This window comes from Enoplosus armatus, chromosome 2 (assembly GCF_043641665.1).
Source record: "Enoplosus armatus isolate fEnoArm2 chromosome 2, fEnoArm2.hap1, whole genome shotgun sequence".
In the NCBI taxonomy this organism is placed as follows: Eukaryota; Metazoa; Chordata; class Actinopteri; order Centrarchiformes; family Enoplosidae; genus Enoplosus; species Enoplosus armatus.
This window is the reverse complement of record NC_092181.1, coordinates 3,271,343-3,285,943: the sequence shown is the minus strand read 5'-3', so window position 1 is coordinate 3,285,943 and position 14,601 is coordinate 3,271,343. Positions and strand designations below refer to the sequence as shown.

Below are 14,601 nucleotides of genomic sequence, written 5' to 3'. Positions count from 1 at the left end.
AAATTAGATTTCATACACACGGTATGTGTGTGTGTGTATGTGTGTGTGTGTGTGTGTGTGTGAGAGAGAGAGAGTGCATGTGTCTTCATGTCTGATAGTCTCCTCACACTTTTCTCAATCAGATTACTCTCCTTCTCTGTCTGCTGCTCTCTGTCTTGCCCAGTGCAGCAGCTCCTGTTGCACCTCCGCCCTGCCCAGAAGCCAACAGAAGCCCAATGCCTGCCCCTCCCATATCGCATGGGAGACTGTACACACACCCACACACCCACACACACACACACACCCTCCCCAACAAGTGTGTGCGAGTGTGAGGAGGCATAGGTACTCTGGCCACAAACAGGCAGAGTGCATACTCAGACGGCACAGAGACCAATAGTGGCTGATTCAGCTACTGAATGATAGATAGAAAAGAAAAGAGAGAAGACGGGAGTGATAGCATTTCTATGTGTGCTCGGCTGTGAGTGTGTGTGTGTGTGTGTTTAGATCAGACAGTGTGTGCAGCAGCTCACAGGTCATCAATGAAACTGTCAGATGATCCAAGGTCGAGGGGACAAGAGGCAGCTCCTCCGGCCCCCCTGTCCTGCATGTCTCAAATGAAAAGCAGCAGCTTCAGTGCTGTCCAACAGCAGGGCTACTCCGCATCCATCTTTCCCCGACGCAAAAACAAGCAGCAACAGGTGAGATAACTGTCAGGTACCTCTCAAACATCATGCCGTGATTTATTGAACTGTACATCTGCCTTTTGGAAGCTGAAGAGGTGAAGTTAAAACTCGGAAATTGAAGAGGGGTGTTGATTGAATAAAGTCTGCCACTAGCTTGACTTATGTCAAATTAAACATTTTAAGTATCTGAAAGCATATCCAGGAGTATCTAAAGTGTGTTAAAGTATATTCAGAGGAATTTATTCACCAGCCATGTTGTTCAATATGCAATCTGGTATCCCGTGAGCCCAGGAGAGGCATTGGTTTCATCCACTGGAAAGAAACCCATTCATTCTGCATGCTTGTGGTGCATCAGTCTCAGCACAGGAGAATTGCTGCTGGAGAAGTGTGCAATTGAGCTGTTGCCTCCAATGAGAATTGATTACCACTTTCTTTTCTGCTGCCACACACCCAGTGCAGATGCACACAAAAAAAGGCCATTGGCCCTTTAATCAATTAGTCGATCAACAGAAATTAAATTGGCAACAATTTTGATAATCGATTAATCCTTTTTCTAGCAAAAAAATGCTGCTTTCCTTTGTGTTGAATGAGAGTAAACTTGATATCTTTGGGATTTGGACCATTGCTCAGACAAAATAAACAGAGCCCATGGTGAATGAATATGTCACCATGGGCTCTGGTGGTTTTCTGACACCCCTAAAGCAGAGATTTATTTACAGCATGTTTACAGCCTGTCTACGGTCTGTGATCCCGGTCTGCATTGCCTTACAGTTTTCATAGTTGAAAAGTTTGACTCCTAAATGTACAAGGCATTTCCAATAAAAAATGAGATGACATATCATGCAGATATCAAATCCTGCACGATTTGACGGCATTTTACCTAAAGGTCAGTGAACACACGCACAGCTTCATGTCCAGGTGCTGAGTCCCAAAGAAATTCTTTCTGTTTGACATGCTCCCTTTTGAAAATATTTTTCTTCATTACATTTAGAGCTCAACATTTCTTCAGCAGTTAGATTTTACCAAAAGGTTGTGATGAATTGAAATGATGCACAATTCGTCCTTGTACAAACCCCAGAGTGAAAGAAAGGGTTCTTTCGTTGTTTTTTAAATAATCTTTTTATTATACATTTTATCCCTACTTTTGTTTCCTGTTACATAAACAATTAAATTAAAAGAAGGAATGAAAAGGGGGCAGATTGTCAATAATTTGTGTTTTCTAGTATTTCTTTTCCATCCAGCAAGTGCTTAGCCATTCCTCCTCTCTCTTTTAACCATGTGGCCTGTTGTAGAGGCTGAACTTGTAGTTCCAGTACTCCGCTGTGGACAGACATTCGCATGGAGCTTTCTGAACAACCAAACAGGATCACTTTTTCCCCTGCTGGATCCCTCTCAGCACCCCATCCACAGTCCCTTTGGCATGTGGCCCGGCAGTCTCTCATGGCGTTGCGCCCAGTCAGCCTTCACTCAGCACATATCACCCTGAGTATGACGCCATGGCAATGTTAAAAAAAACAACAACATCACGTCCTGTGCACGCATGGACACCTACTGTTGAGCTTTTGGTGTGAAGGTGAAACACCTACATAGAGGCGTCCTTCATTGGCACCCACAGGAGTGTGTTTGGGTGAGAGGGGGGAATAATTCATACATAACTAAATAGCAACAAAATTTTGAATGGTTTTAAATGTACACCTATAAGGACAGTTCAGGTGATTTGCAGGTCAACATCAACATCCGTATTTCCAGTTAAACTGAGTTGAAAAGTGAAAGTTTTGTGAATGTCTTGGTTACATATAACAATTGTTTTCATGCATTTCAATGACTATATTTCAGCTTGAGGTAGGACTCAACTACACACTGAGATATTGCCTTTGACATGCTGTTGAAACAACTTAATCAAACCTTACTAAAAGGGCAAAGACTTGATGGAGTCAAGTGGAGTCTTCCCGTTTCTTGCAGTAAAAAAGTAACAAGAGGCCAAAACTAGTTGAAAAAATATGGACTTTCACCACCATATTTTTGTCATACACACACACACACACACACACACAAACACACACACACTGTGCATAAAAGCCTTTACCGGTGTAGTCTGGATGTGCCTTGCTGTGTGGCTCTTAAAGATGATGACTATTTATAATTGGTCCCTTGTGTTGAAGAATCATCATCAGATAATGACGTCCCGTACAGAGAGAGAGGAACGAACTGTAAAGGTTGCTGTGACCTCTGAACTGCTCTCCTGCAAACTGCGTCGCTTGAAAAGTGTACAGATCAAAAGGAGCTCTCACAGCTGTAAGAAAAAAACTGCACTGGTAGGCACTTCATACATTAGTATTCAATGTTGCATCATGGGGGTGACTGTGCTGTTGGTGAATTGTTTATGTCAACAGTTTCCAGGCGCGACCGCTACTGACCGTTAGCTGGGGATCTCGTTCATGTTGTTAACTGTGTCAGCTGATGGTCTGTGCTTATGACGGTCAGGGAAACGGTGAAAAACCCATCTTCTGTTTGACTTCCACTGTTTGAAAGTGTGTTTGTTTGATCCCCCATGTGTGCAGCTTTAGGAACATTCACCTCTCCTGGGAAGTGCTCCAAACATTTCTGTCCCCTCTGTCTCTCTCTCTCTCTCTTTTCGCTCACAGACAGGGTGACGTGCAGAGGGCACCAGCCCCAGACGGACACAGCAGGTTTCACTGCTATGACTTTGTTCCTCTGCTTCCTCTCTCTCTCTCTGGCATCTCACGCAGCGCTCCACAAGTCTTTATAATTAAAAATCACCCTTACGCTACAAGCTCTGTGGGAATTACACCGACAAATCATCAGTTTTTTCATTGATAAAAAGTCTTAGTTTGTTCATTGCTATGTTGCCTAAAGGAGTGGGAGATAAATCAAAATACCTCAGGGTGGGATCTTTTTACAGTGTAATTATTGTATAATTTAATATCCTTCGGCTCTTCAGGGTACGAGGAACAGTGGTGCTTTAAGCTAAATGCTAATGCTATCATGGCAACAAGCTCACAGTGATAATGCTAACATGCTGATAATAGACTGTATCTATGATAGTCTATAATACTGATGATGAACTACACCAGTTACTATATGTTTTGGAAACTTTTGCGATTTTAACAAAGTTAAACAACAATTACTTTTGTGAGAAAAAACTACAGCTCCCATCAAAAAATAACTAAAAACTACAGGCGTGGCATCGCAGGTACTTACGTCATTGTAACTTGGTTTCGTCCATATCCATAAAACTCTTAAGTAATTTCTTGAACTTTCTAGTTGTAATCGCTGCTGTCTAAAACTTCTACAGTGTTTGGTCCTCTCTGTCCTGCTGTTACGGACATGTCTGAGCTAATCTTCTGTCAAACCACGATGTTTAGTGAACATCAAGGGCTTATGGGAAATGGTGTTTATTAAAGGCCTCTAAAAAACATAAATGTTGAATAAACAACAGTATTACATACTATAGTTTTTCAAAAAGTCTACCATCCTTATCTAAATATATGAAGCAACACGACATGTTGAGCAAGGCTCTGTTCAAAGGCTGTATTTTTACATTTTAATTATTAGTGTAGTTACAAATGTCAATGGGATTTTCTTACGTCTGGAAGATAACCGAAAGGTCCAGTTTCACTTCGACTGTTTGCCATGTTCACCGTCTTAGCTTAGCATGTTAGCATGCTAACATTTGCTAATTAGCCCTAAACACAAAGTACAGCTGAGGCTGATGAGACTGCCATTAGTTTTGCAGGTATTTTGTCATAAGCCAAAGATTTGGATTAATTAAAAATTTGACCTGATGATGGCGCCAGATGGAAATTCAGTGGATCACCAAAGTTATTACAATTCATCCTGACAGAAACATGAATGTGTGTACCAAATTTCATAGCAATCTATCCAGTAACATTTCACTCAAAACCGCAAATGTCAATGTCGCTAGTGTGGCTAAAAAAACATCTTGAAACTTGTTTTAATACTATGTAACAGTCTGCTGCCCCTTGTGTAAGTTCAATCTATTGAGCACGACTATAACTATGTCAGAAGTTACAACTCTTCCTTCTCCTTCTCCTTCCTTCTCCTTATCCTTCTCTCATTTATCTCTCGCCCCCCATCAGGTCCTTCCTTTACTCCCCATACAGTGATGAACTCATAAACACAGCAGCAGCTTGCCTGCAGTCAGCAGCATATGTCGTTTTCTGCTTATAGGCAAGGCTATATTCATCTGTGAGAAAAGGGCTGGGGGCGAATAAAGGGGTGGAAGATAGTATTTGAATATTTCATTTTTCCCCACCAAGGCCATTCATTGTACTCCTGTGCAGAACTTTAGATCTGAAGCTTTATAAGGTGGAAGTGAAACATGAATGAGTGCTGTGGAATCTGGTGCATTACCGAAAAGCACATTTATTACAATGATTTAAACATAGTGGGGATTAAAGCAGACAATACTGCTGACTGACAGTTATGTCGTCAGTTGAAGTTATTAATGTGAGCTATAGGGCTGTTTTACATTCTTTTGTCTTCTCTGAGTGCTTATGTATGTGTGTTTGAGTGTGTGTACATGTCCCACTTAATGAATTCAGAACAATGTGGTAGTTTTGCAGCAGCTGTCAAACGCAGTGGATCACCAGTGGCATGTTTCAGCATCCCTCCCCTTCTAAGCCAAGCCCAACTGCTTTCTGCCAGATGAGGTTTGTTCACATGGCAGATAAAAGAGGAAGATAAAGAGAGAAGAGGAAGAGGAGAGAGGAATCGAGTAGGAGGAGGAGGGGGGTTGCTGGGGCTCAGAGCTACAGCTCTGTATTGGTCGTTTGAATGAGAGGGGCTGGTCTTTCTCCATCTCTCTCACCACCTCCACTGAGAAGCAGAGAGTGAGCAGCACACATACAGCTCACACACACACACACACACACACACACACACACACACACACACATACATGCAGCCAGAGGCTGGAGGAACCATGTCAGGACCAGGAGCTGAGGTGCACACACACGCCTTCCAGGACAGTGAGGAGCCAGCAGGATGAAGACAGCGACAAAGAGTGAAGACACCAGAGTGAGACGGTCTGAGGGGCTGATAGAGGCAGAGAGACAGACAGACACAGATGTGTGACTGAGCTGCTGTTTCCCACCTGTCAGAGAAGTTTGAAGGAGTGCTGCTCTCATGGCGGGACCGACCACACAGGAGCCCTTGAAGGTGACGTTTACAGCCCTCGACTACATTCGCTTCGCTCTGCATCTCTTTAATATCGGATATTATTCTCATTTTGTCTGTTGGCTGGATTCTAGTGCATACTTGCTTTAGGCTTTTCTTCCTGGCTTCCATTCCATTATTCATTCATGGATTTATTTGGATGAAGCCTTAAACTCAGTCCATGTGTTCTTCAATTACCCAGTGGAAACACAGATTTGTATAATAAACGCAGTTAGGTCTGCGATTAAATATTTAATGATCAATTATTTCATGATCAATTATTTATTCGAATAATTGAGTAATTGTTTAATCAGAAAATTGTCTGCCACAATTTCCCAGAGCCCAAGGGGACCTCTTTAAATTCCTTGTTTAGTCCAAACAACATTACAAAACCCAAACATATGACAATGATATGAAATTGAGAAAAGAAGAAAATCCACACATTTGGGATGCAGCTAATATTTGGCATTTTGCTTGATAAACGACTTGGACCATTCTATTGATTGTCAAAATTGCTGTCAATTAATTTTCAATTGATGATGTAGTCTATAAAAATTCAGAAAATAGTGAAAAAGGTTTCTCACAGATCAAGTGTATTTCTGCAACTTGCTTGTTTGGACCAAACATTTGTCCAACATTACAAAACCCAAAGATATTCAATTTACCATGATATAAAACAAAGAAAAGAAGAAAATCCCCACATTTGAGAAGCTAGAACCAGCAAATGTTGAGCATTTTTGCTTGATAAATGACAATTTATTATTATTTTTTTTTTTTGCCTATTGACTTTCTTTCAATCAAATAATTGAATAATTAATTGTGTCATCTCTAAACTTTGTGCTTACTATGTAATGTTATTTTGACCCGTTGTGTGTCCAGTGTGTTTTTGAAGTGAAGGAAATATTGTATCTTACTGCATCAGTAGCTGTAAGCCAACTGACCTGTCTCACTCTGTCAGTCTTGTCCTGTATCATGAGGCTTTATTTCCTAGCAGCCACGTACACGTCCACAAGTCAAGCATGGTCCTCGACTCTGCTAAATGTGATGAAGAGCTCAGGGGTCTCAGTGGACAGCCGAGGGGTGTAAGGTGCATCCGAGTGGCACCAGTCTTTCAGCCTCATTGCCCCAGACAGACAGTGTAGAGAAGAGTGGGAGATGAGGTTGACAAACATCCTCCAACCCCCATCTTCTCTATGACTTGGTGCTGAATTGTGTTTTTCTTTTGTTTCGTAGTCAAATTTTCTAAAAGTTGTCTTTCTGAGAAAAGCTCCTGCTTACACTACCGAACTAATCAGCGGGTTACAATTCATGCGATTGATCGAACGCAACAAAAGAGAATATGTAATGAGATGTGATGACGGCTCACAAAACCGACAAAGCCAAACAGGGCAGGGAATGAGGTGGTGAAAATCTGTAGTCGTAAGCAAAACAGAAGTGCCTAACTGCACTTTCAAAACAGTGAAAATCAAGACTCCTCAGGCTGGATCAGAGCAATAAGGCTGCTGCTTCATAACCACTGACCACACACTGACTGTCACTCCACCCTTATTACAACCAGTATATACCACATACTGCGCACACATGCATGCACACTAATATTGCCTTTAATATTGCTTGTCATAAATGCGACATTGGGCATATCCATCCTGACACAGAGGTCATAAAATCCCTTTCAGCTGGGATTCGCTTGAATAACAAAGCAGACAGTATACAGAAAAGCATAAAGCATTGCTTTCCAATATTCCTTATAGTTGGGCTTCAGTGTGTATCAATTTGCCTTCAGCTGGAGAGTGTTCCACTTCACTTGTCCTCTGCTCTGAGGCATAAAGTGAGATTTGTGAAGCTGGGGGGTTGTTGCTCCAGAGTTCTGCAGCCTGGTTGTCCAATCAAGGGTTTCTACTGTCAAAATAAGTTGTTGTTGTGTTGAGCATTGCTCTAATCAATGATATTGACTGAGGACATTAGCATTTTAGGGCTGTTAATGACCCTTTTGTTCACCTCCCAAAACTGCCAATGTCTTCACTGCAAGTTGTTAACCTGCTGTTTAACAACAGGAGAAGAGTTGAGTTCTACAGTGCTGCATCCTTCACAAAAACACATTAATGAATGAAGTCGGACTTAATTAATGTGTGTGTGTCTAACTCGTCTTCCAGACCCAGCAGAAGTGCATTGCCATCTTTGCCCTTCTCTGCTGCTTTGCTGTTCTGGCAGCACTGCTCTTCTCATCAGTGGACATTTGGGGGGACAATGAGGACGGTATCACAGAGGAAAACTGTTGCAGTGACTGCCGGTAAGATACTCTGCAAGTGTGACATGATAACATAACAAGGCAAGAAGATAATAAGGTTTGCATTCATGTATATAGTGCAAAATATCCATAACATAATGATTCATGAATATAGTATCTCCAAGCCTGTTCTTCAGTAACTCATCATTATCTACTACATAATCCTCAATTCAGTTATTTAGGAACAACTACGATTGATAGATGATCAGAGTATAGTGCCATATTTCTACACACTCTTAAAAGAGGACTCCACCAATTTCGCATCGCACTCCTATTACATTGTCGGACTCAAGATGGATCTAAATCAATGCAGCAGAACCAGAGGTATCATCTTTTTATTGAAGGCCTTGTTGAAAAACCACATTACCCACAATGCAACATGAGCACCAATAGTTCTGTTTTGAGATTTGGCTGTGTTGTGCTAGTTGCATCTAATGCAGCCTCATACAGAGGTCTGGTAGGCTTACTTCTTTCAAACTCCACACCCTCAGATTTTTGACATTTCATCTTCAGCCCCAACCGCCGCTGACTTAAGTGACATCACTTGAGGATCAGATTTCGCGCAGCTTCCCCTGGAGCCACAAAAAGATTCTATACAACTTTTTGTGCTCGTAAAGACGTGTAAACAGACTTTGAAGTGTAAAATCATTGAATTTAGCATGTGTTACTTTCAGCATCGAGCTTGTGGAGAATATTCCAGACGACCTTTCTCTCCCCACTGAAGGCAGACCCCACCTCCCTCTCTCTGTTGGCTTTCACACACTGTTGGACCTAGCAAAGCGCTCAGTTGAGGTGGTGTCACCTGTCTGGGCCTTAAACCCATGGGACCCGGAAACAATGCCAAGCACTGCCAAACAGGTACGAAGTCATGGCTGAATGTCTGAATAAATCCCCCTACATTCCTGCAGAACATGAACCAACTGCATTTCCCAGGTGTCCTGCAAGAGGAAATGCAATTATTTTCAAGTAAATCTGTATATAGTCTTTTAATGAGGTTAGTCCTGCGGAGATGTGAGTGTTGCCCTTTTAAGAGACATCCGGAAACGCTGCTCAAACGCTCAACGACAGTACAGAACATCACTCTCTTCCTCAGGGTCAGCTTTTGTTCCAGAGACTGCTCAGCCTGAAATCTCGTGGGGTTAAACTGAAGATTGCCAGCAGTCTGACAAACTCTGCTGAACTGAAGACCTTGGCAGCGCACAGTGAGTGACTGTCATATTTTCATTTTATTAAAGCAATTTGTAGTTTGTCACGTTAGCCAACTAGAAGGAAGATTTATAACTCCTGACAACTCGCCTGACTACATTTCTTGTGCACAAACCAGTATTTAAAAGAAGATTCCCATGTATTTTATACATTTTTTAAGTTTCCTGTTTAAGCCCGGCAGCACTACATCGCATACAGCATCTCTGATTTGAAGGAAAACAGATCCAGCTCCATCCAGCGGCTCCACAGCACGGGTCATGCAACCTTCATGTCTGCCAAACTTCACAATGAAGGACAAAAAAATCATGAATGTGCAAATGTACCTGACTGGTTTCCTTTCAAAGCCTCTCAGGCTGCCTGCCGTCAGACAGTCCAAGGCCAATTGGCAGATTTCCATTCTTGCCATCTCATTCTTTGAAACTTTTCATACTGCCACCACTCCATGTCTTTCTCTCTCTCTCATGTTGTCTAGATGCAGACGTTCGTTTTATTAATATGACAGCTCTTACCAGAGGACGACTACATTCCTCATTCTGGATAGTGGATCGGAAGCACATTTACATCGGGAGTGCTGATATGGATTGGAGGTCACTCTCCAAGGTAACAACAAACACCAACAACCTGAGGATAAATGAGCCCCTGTAGTCAGGTGTGGTCCAGTCTGCAGCTCATTTCTGGCCTAAAAACGGCCACAGTAGCTTTTGGTCTCTCAGAAGTAAAAGCTGGACGCGCACAAATTTAATTAAATGATAACCTTGGCACCCCACAGGGACTTGAAACATAACACAGGGTCTGGATTATTTTCACTGTACACCTGTACCTTTTTATGCAGTTACTCCAGCAACTCTTAATGGGCATTGGGGATGATTTAAGTTTGCTGTCTGAGGTGGGCCAGAAAGACAAGTAGCATTTCACTTTGCATTTAATGTGTAATTCACAACAGAGGAGGAACCGGGGAGCATTAGCATACTACTACTTGAAGTGATTACCTGGCAGTTTTCATGCTTCAGTGCTGGCTGGAGGTAGAACTACTGTTCAGTATAATTAACTTAGGAGCCAGAGGGAAGGAACGCACACACAGACTGTACAGAGCAAATGATGGAAAGGCAGGAAAGAAGAGAGAGAAAAGGGGAGTAAGGCAGAATCTGTCTGAAATTCACCATACATACAGTAGAATAGACTGAAACCTGAGTGCTTCCATCTGGGTCAATCGCCAAAACAGAATAAACACAAAGCCAAGTTCTGCTGTGTAGGCTAATTAACAACCAGGCGAGAGTATATTTAGCACGGCTGTCTCTTGTTCACATTTCATTTTTATGTCTTTAGCCATGCTAGTGGCTCTATGGATGGTTGGTCAGTCTACAACTTTGGTCCAGACTGAGATATCTCAACAATGGCTGGATGGATTGCCCTTAAATGTGGTACAACATAAATGTCCCCATCAGGGTGAAGTGTAATAACTTTGGTGATCCCTTAACTTTTCATCTAGAGCCATCATCAAGTCAGAATTGTCCAGTACTTAGATTTATGACATTCCCATCTGGGATAGTTAGCAAATGGTAACATGCTAATACACCCAACTGGAAGGTCTAATATCTACCGTGTTTGCCATATATGGTAAATATTACACCTGATAAATGTGAGCATGCTAGCATTGTCACTTTGAGCCTGTTAGCATGCTAATGTTAGCATTTAGCTCAAAGCACCACTGTGCCTAGCCTCACAGAGCTGCTAGCATGGCTCTAGAGACTCTTAAGTTGTTCTTCAAGCTCCCCCCCAGTAAAAAATCTGATCCCATTATGATCTTAAAATGAAACCCTCTCACAGTGTTAATATTCTCACTCTAAACTCTACTTCCTGCCTCACATTGCCGAAGCATGTCTATCCAGCGTTCACACCTACACTGCAACTTTTCTGCTGCATTACCTCTTTCTGTCTGCTCCTCTCTGACACCCCACAGAGGAAAGAACTGGGGGTGATGCTGTATAACTGCAGCTGTCTGGCTCTGGACCTCCAACGAGTCTTTTCATTTTACTGGCAGCTCCACGAGAGGGACTACATCCCCTCCATCTGGTCGAAGAGAGTTACAGCCCTCTACGGGAGGCATGACGCCCTGGAGCTACAACTCAACGATACAGAGGCCACTGCATATTTGTCTGTGAGGAACGACTTTGTTATTTGATGTTTTCTGCACGTTAACATATCGATTGACTCTGTAAAAAATGCAGAAACCACAGGTTGTGTCCATAATAAATTCTTAGACTGGTTTATATCCCTCCTGAGGCACTAATTTCCTGCCTCTGGATAAGATAGTGAATGTCTTTATAAAAGTTTCACTACGACTAATAACAGACACGCACAACGGGTGATTAATCATGTCAGTATCATGCTGAGGAGCATCCTGAGTCTGAATAACTCAGTACCTCAGCTTAATTTGACAGTAATGAATCTTGTTACCCTCTAAGCGACAAGACGCTTATCAGTTGCATTTAGGACATTTATCATCCTACAGGAACTAATGGAGCCATGCTGTCACGAGCTGCTGGCAACTCCAACCTGCTCATGTTCTTCACTTATTCTAATAGTGATACATGGTTGGAGAAATGTGCATTGTTTTTCTTTACTCAAAATCGTACACTGAATCTGTCAGAGATTTTGGAAAATTGTGAACAAAATTATGTTGTCAGTTTTAACATGTTTCAGTAGAGTGTAAATGATACAGTTGTCAACTTTTGTTTGTTGAACTGAAACAATATTAACGTCTAAATCACATTTTTGTCCACCTTTCACTTCTTAGATTTTTGCAATCTGTATAGAATTTGTGGCACAAACTTGTGTGAGTCTTGCATCCTTTCTGCAGACCTCTCCTGAAGTCTTCTGCTCTAAAGATCGCACCAGAGATGTAGATGCCATCTATCAAGTCATCCAGAGAGCAAAGACATTCATCTTCATATCAGTGACGGACTACCTTCCTCTGGTGAACAGGAATTTCAGAGGAACCTCAGTCACAAGGTACATCAAACCTCTATATTCCTCTATATTCTACCGTGTAGTTGTTGGTCGAGGGAATAACAAATGAATGAAATCAAATCTTTGTGCAACTTAAATTTGAGAAACGCACTGTAAGTGCATCATTGCCTTTAGATTGTAAAACACTGTCTAATTTCAATGGTTGCATCAATAGGTACTGGTCGCCTATTGATGAGGTGATCAGGGAGGCTGTGGTTCTGAGAGGAGTCAGAGTTCGCCTGCTGATAAGCTTCTGGAAGAAGACTCACCCCCTCACCTTTAACTTTGTCACCTCCCTCAAGTCGCTCTGCATGCAGCTGCGCAACTGTTCATTAGAGGTGGTACGTGAATGAACACAACACTCGTCCAAACATTGAAATTGAGTTGGTGTGGCATCTTACACACTGATATTGTTAAACTTGATTTTTGCAGAGGTTTTTTAGTCACAAGGAGCAAAAGGATGACATTCAACACGGACTCAACCACAACAAGTACATGGTGACCGACAATGCTGTCTACATTGGTAGGCAATGTATTATGTGTTTGCAAGCAATTCAATTTACATTTAAATTATTTTTTTATTTGCATTTACACATTTTCAAGGTATTACAATGGGTCGTGATTTTATTTAGACAGTACTTTTTAAAGGAATAGGTTAGTGTAAAGATTAGTGACATAGACAGTAAATAGTCTTGTTCGCTTTCTTGTCAAGAGATTGAGAAGATTGATACCACTCTCCTGTGTATCTGTTGAAGCTACAGCCAGGAAACACTAAGCTTAGCCCAAAGACTGAAAACAGGGGGAAACAACTAGCCTGGCTCTGTCCAAAGAAAATAAAGTCTGCCTAAGGACACCTCTAACCATCGCGTTCAATCTTTACAAAAACAAAAGTGGAAAAACAGCAGCTTGCAGTTTTACCAGGATTATGTGCTGTATTTTTTTTTGGCTTAGAGCAGTAACTTCCTAAACTCATGACGTCACTATGAGGTTGCCAGGCAACCAACAGAGACTCTGTATTCGGAACCCCCTACTACATACTACCGACAAATGCAGTATGTAGTACATATTGCTGTTCATAGTAGTATTCAGTATGAAACTGTCAAATCAATTTATTTTGCATTGTGGGACACAGTAGGTGAGGTCGACTGGTCCGAAGCATACTGAAGAGTTTGCTTTTGTTTGCATACTACATGCTACATTTTGGCCAAATCAGTACGTACTGCTAGTATAGTAGTTACTATTGCTATTGCTTTAAAATGTTTGCTCACTCAGACACTGACACACAAGCACCAAACTGTACATACGTTTGCACATGGACACCAAAAAGAAAAGCACAGTGCTGGAACTCAAAGTAATCTTTCCTTGAGATCTGTTACACACACAACATCTAAGGTTTGCTGTTTGTCCGCAGGTAACCATGACTGGGTTGGTAGTGACTTTGCCATTAATGCAGGAGTTGGGCTGGTGGTCCAGTTGAAAAGTGATCTTAACAGCGGAGTGACAATCCTGGATTACCTCAAGACTGCTTTTGAAAGAGACTGGAGGTCACGTTACGCTAAGAGCCTACAAGAAAACAAAGGTCAACAGGGCAAATACAGAAACCTGCAACAAGCCAAAATTCCTATGGAGACCAAGGAGGAAAACGAGTGGAACAACCCTTTATCTTTCTAAGCACATAATGTCTTTCTATATCCTAAAGTCTCATAAGGCAGAATACAACACATGTATTCAATATGAGAATGTGACTTACACTATTAGACTTGACTTTAATTATTTTAATAGATTCAATTACAGTCAACAAAGACAATGTTGAGGTAATAATTTGACTCACTGCAGTTGCAAGTTACAGTATAATACTATCTAACTCCTTAAATAATTGTTGACTGTTATATGGGCATGCTATGCTGCATGAATATTGAAATCAATATTCAAATTCAAATGATATACTAAGACAATCAATATGCTGATTATAAAATCAATATGCTCTTTGTGAAATGTATTTAAATCCATAAACATGTCCCATCAAACTCATCACATTTAGTATTTAATGATGATGCACTATTTTGGTTTACAGTTTTCATGTTTTTACTTCATAAACTTTTTAATACTTTTGGATTTGCATAGCACTTAATGCTATAATGCCGGCAATTGTAATGAATTCAATTTCTTAAACGACACACACACACAGGCTTATGCTGTACTGTAGTTTTACAGATGTGACAACAGCTGTTTATCATC

General features: G+C 41.4%; 1 protein-coding gene across 1 annotated transcript; it reads left to right on the top strand.

The window, feature by feature from the left end:
• Nucleotides 1-503: 503 nt before the first annotated feature.
• Nucleotides 504-14,034, top strand: pld5 (phospholipase D family member 5). The gene is made up of 10 exons (XM_070926542.1): nt 504-677; nt 8,015-8,151; nt 8,823-9,006; nt 9,242-9,350; nt 9,827-9,954; nt 11,315-11,512; nt 12,215-12,366; nt 12,539-12,704; nt 12,796-12,886; nt 13,775-14,034. The coding sequence occupies exons 1-10, from the start codon at nt 519-521 to the stop codon at nt 14,032-14,034; spliced, it is 1,584 nt and encodes a 527-aa protein (XP_070782643.1). The 5' UTR covers nt 504-518.
• Nucleotides 14,035-14,601: the final 567 nt, after the last annotated feature.

What these genes read in the sequence shown, in the direction of transcription:
- pld5 (XM_070926542.1), top strand. Translation starts at nt 519, where the DNA reads ATGAAACTGTCAGATGATCCAAGGTCGAGGGGACAAGAGGCAGCTCCT. An exon ending in GCAACTGTTCATTAGAGGTG is followed by an intron (nt 12,705 to 12,795) that starts GTACGTGAATGA and finishes TGATTTTTGCAG; the next exon opens with AGGTTTTTTAGTCACAAGGA. An exon ending in CGACAATGCTGTCTACATTG is followed by an intron (nt 12,887 to 13,774) that starts GTAGGCAATGTA and finishes GTTTGTCCGCAG; the next exon opens with GTAACCATGACTGGGTTGGT.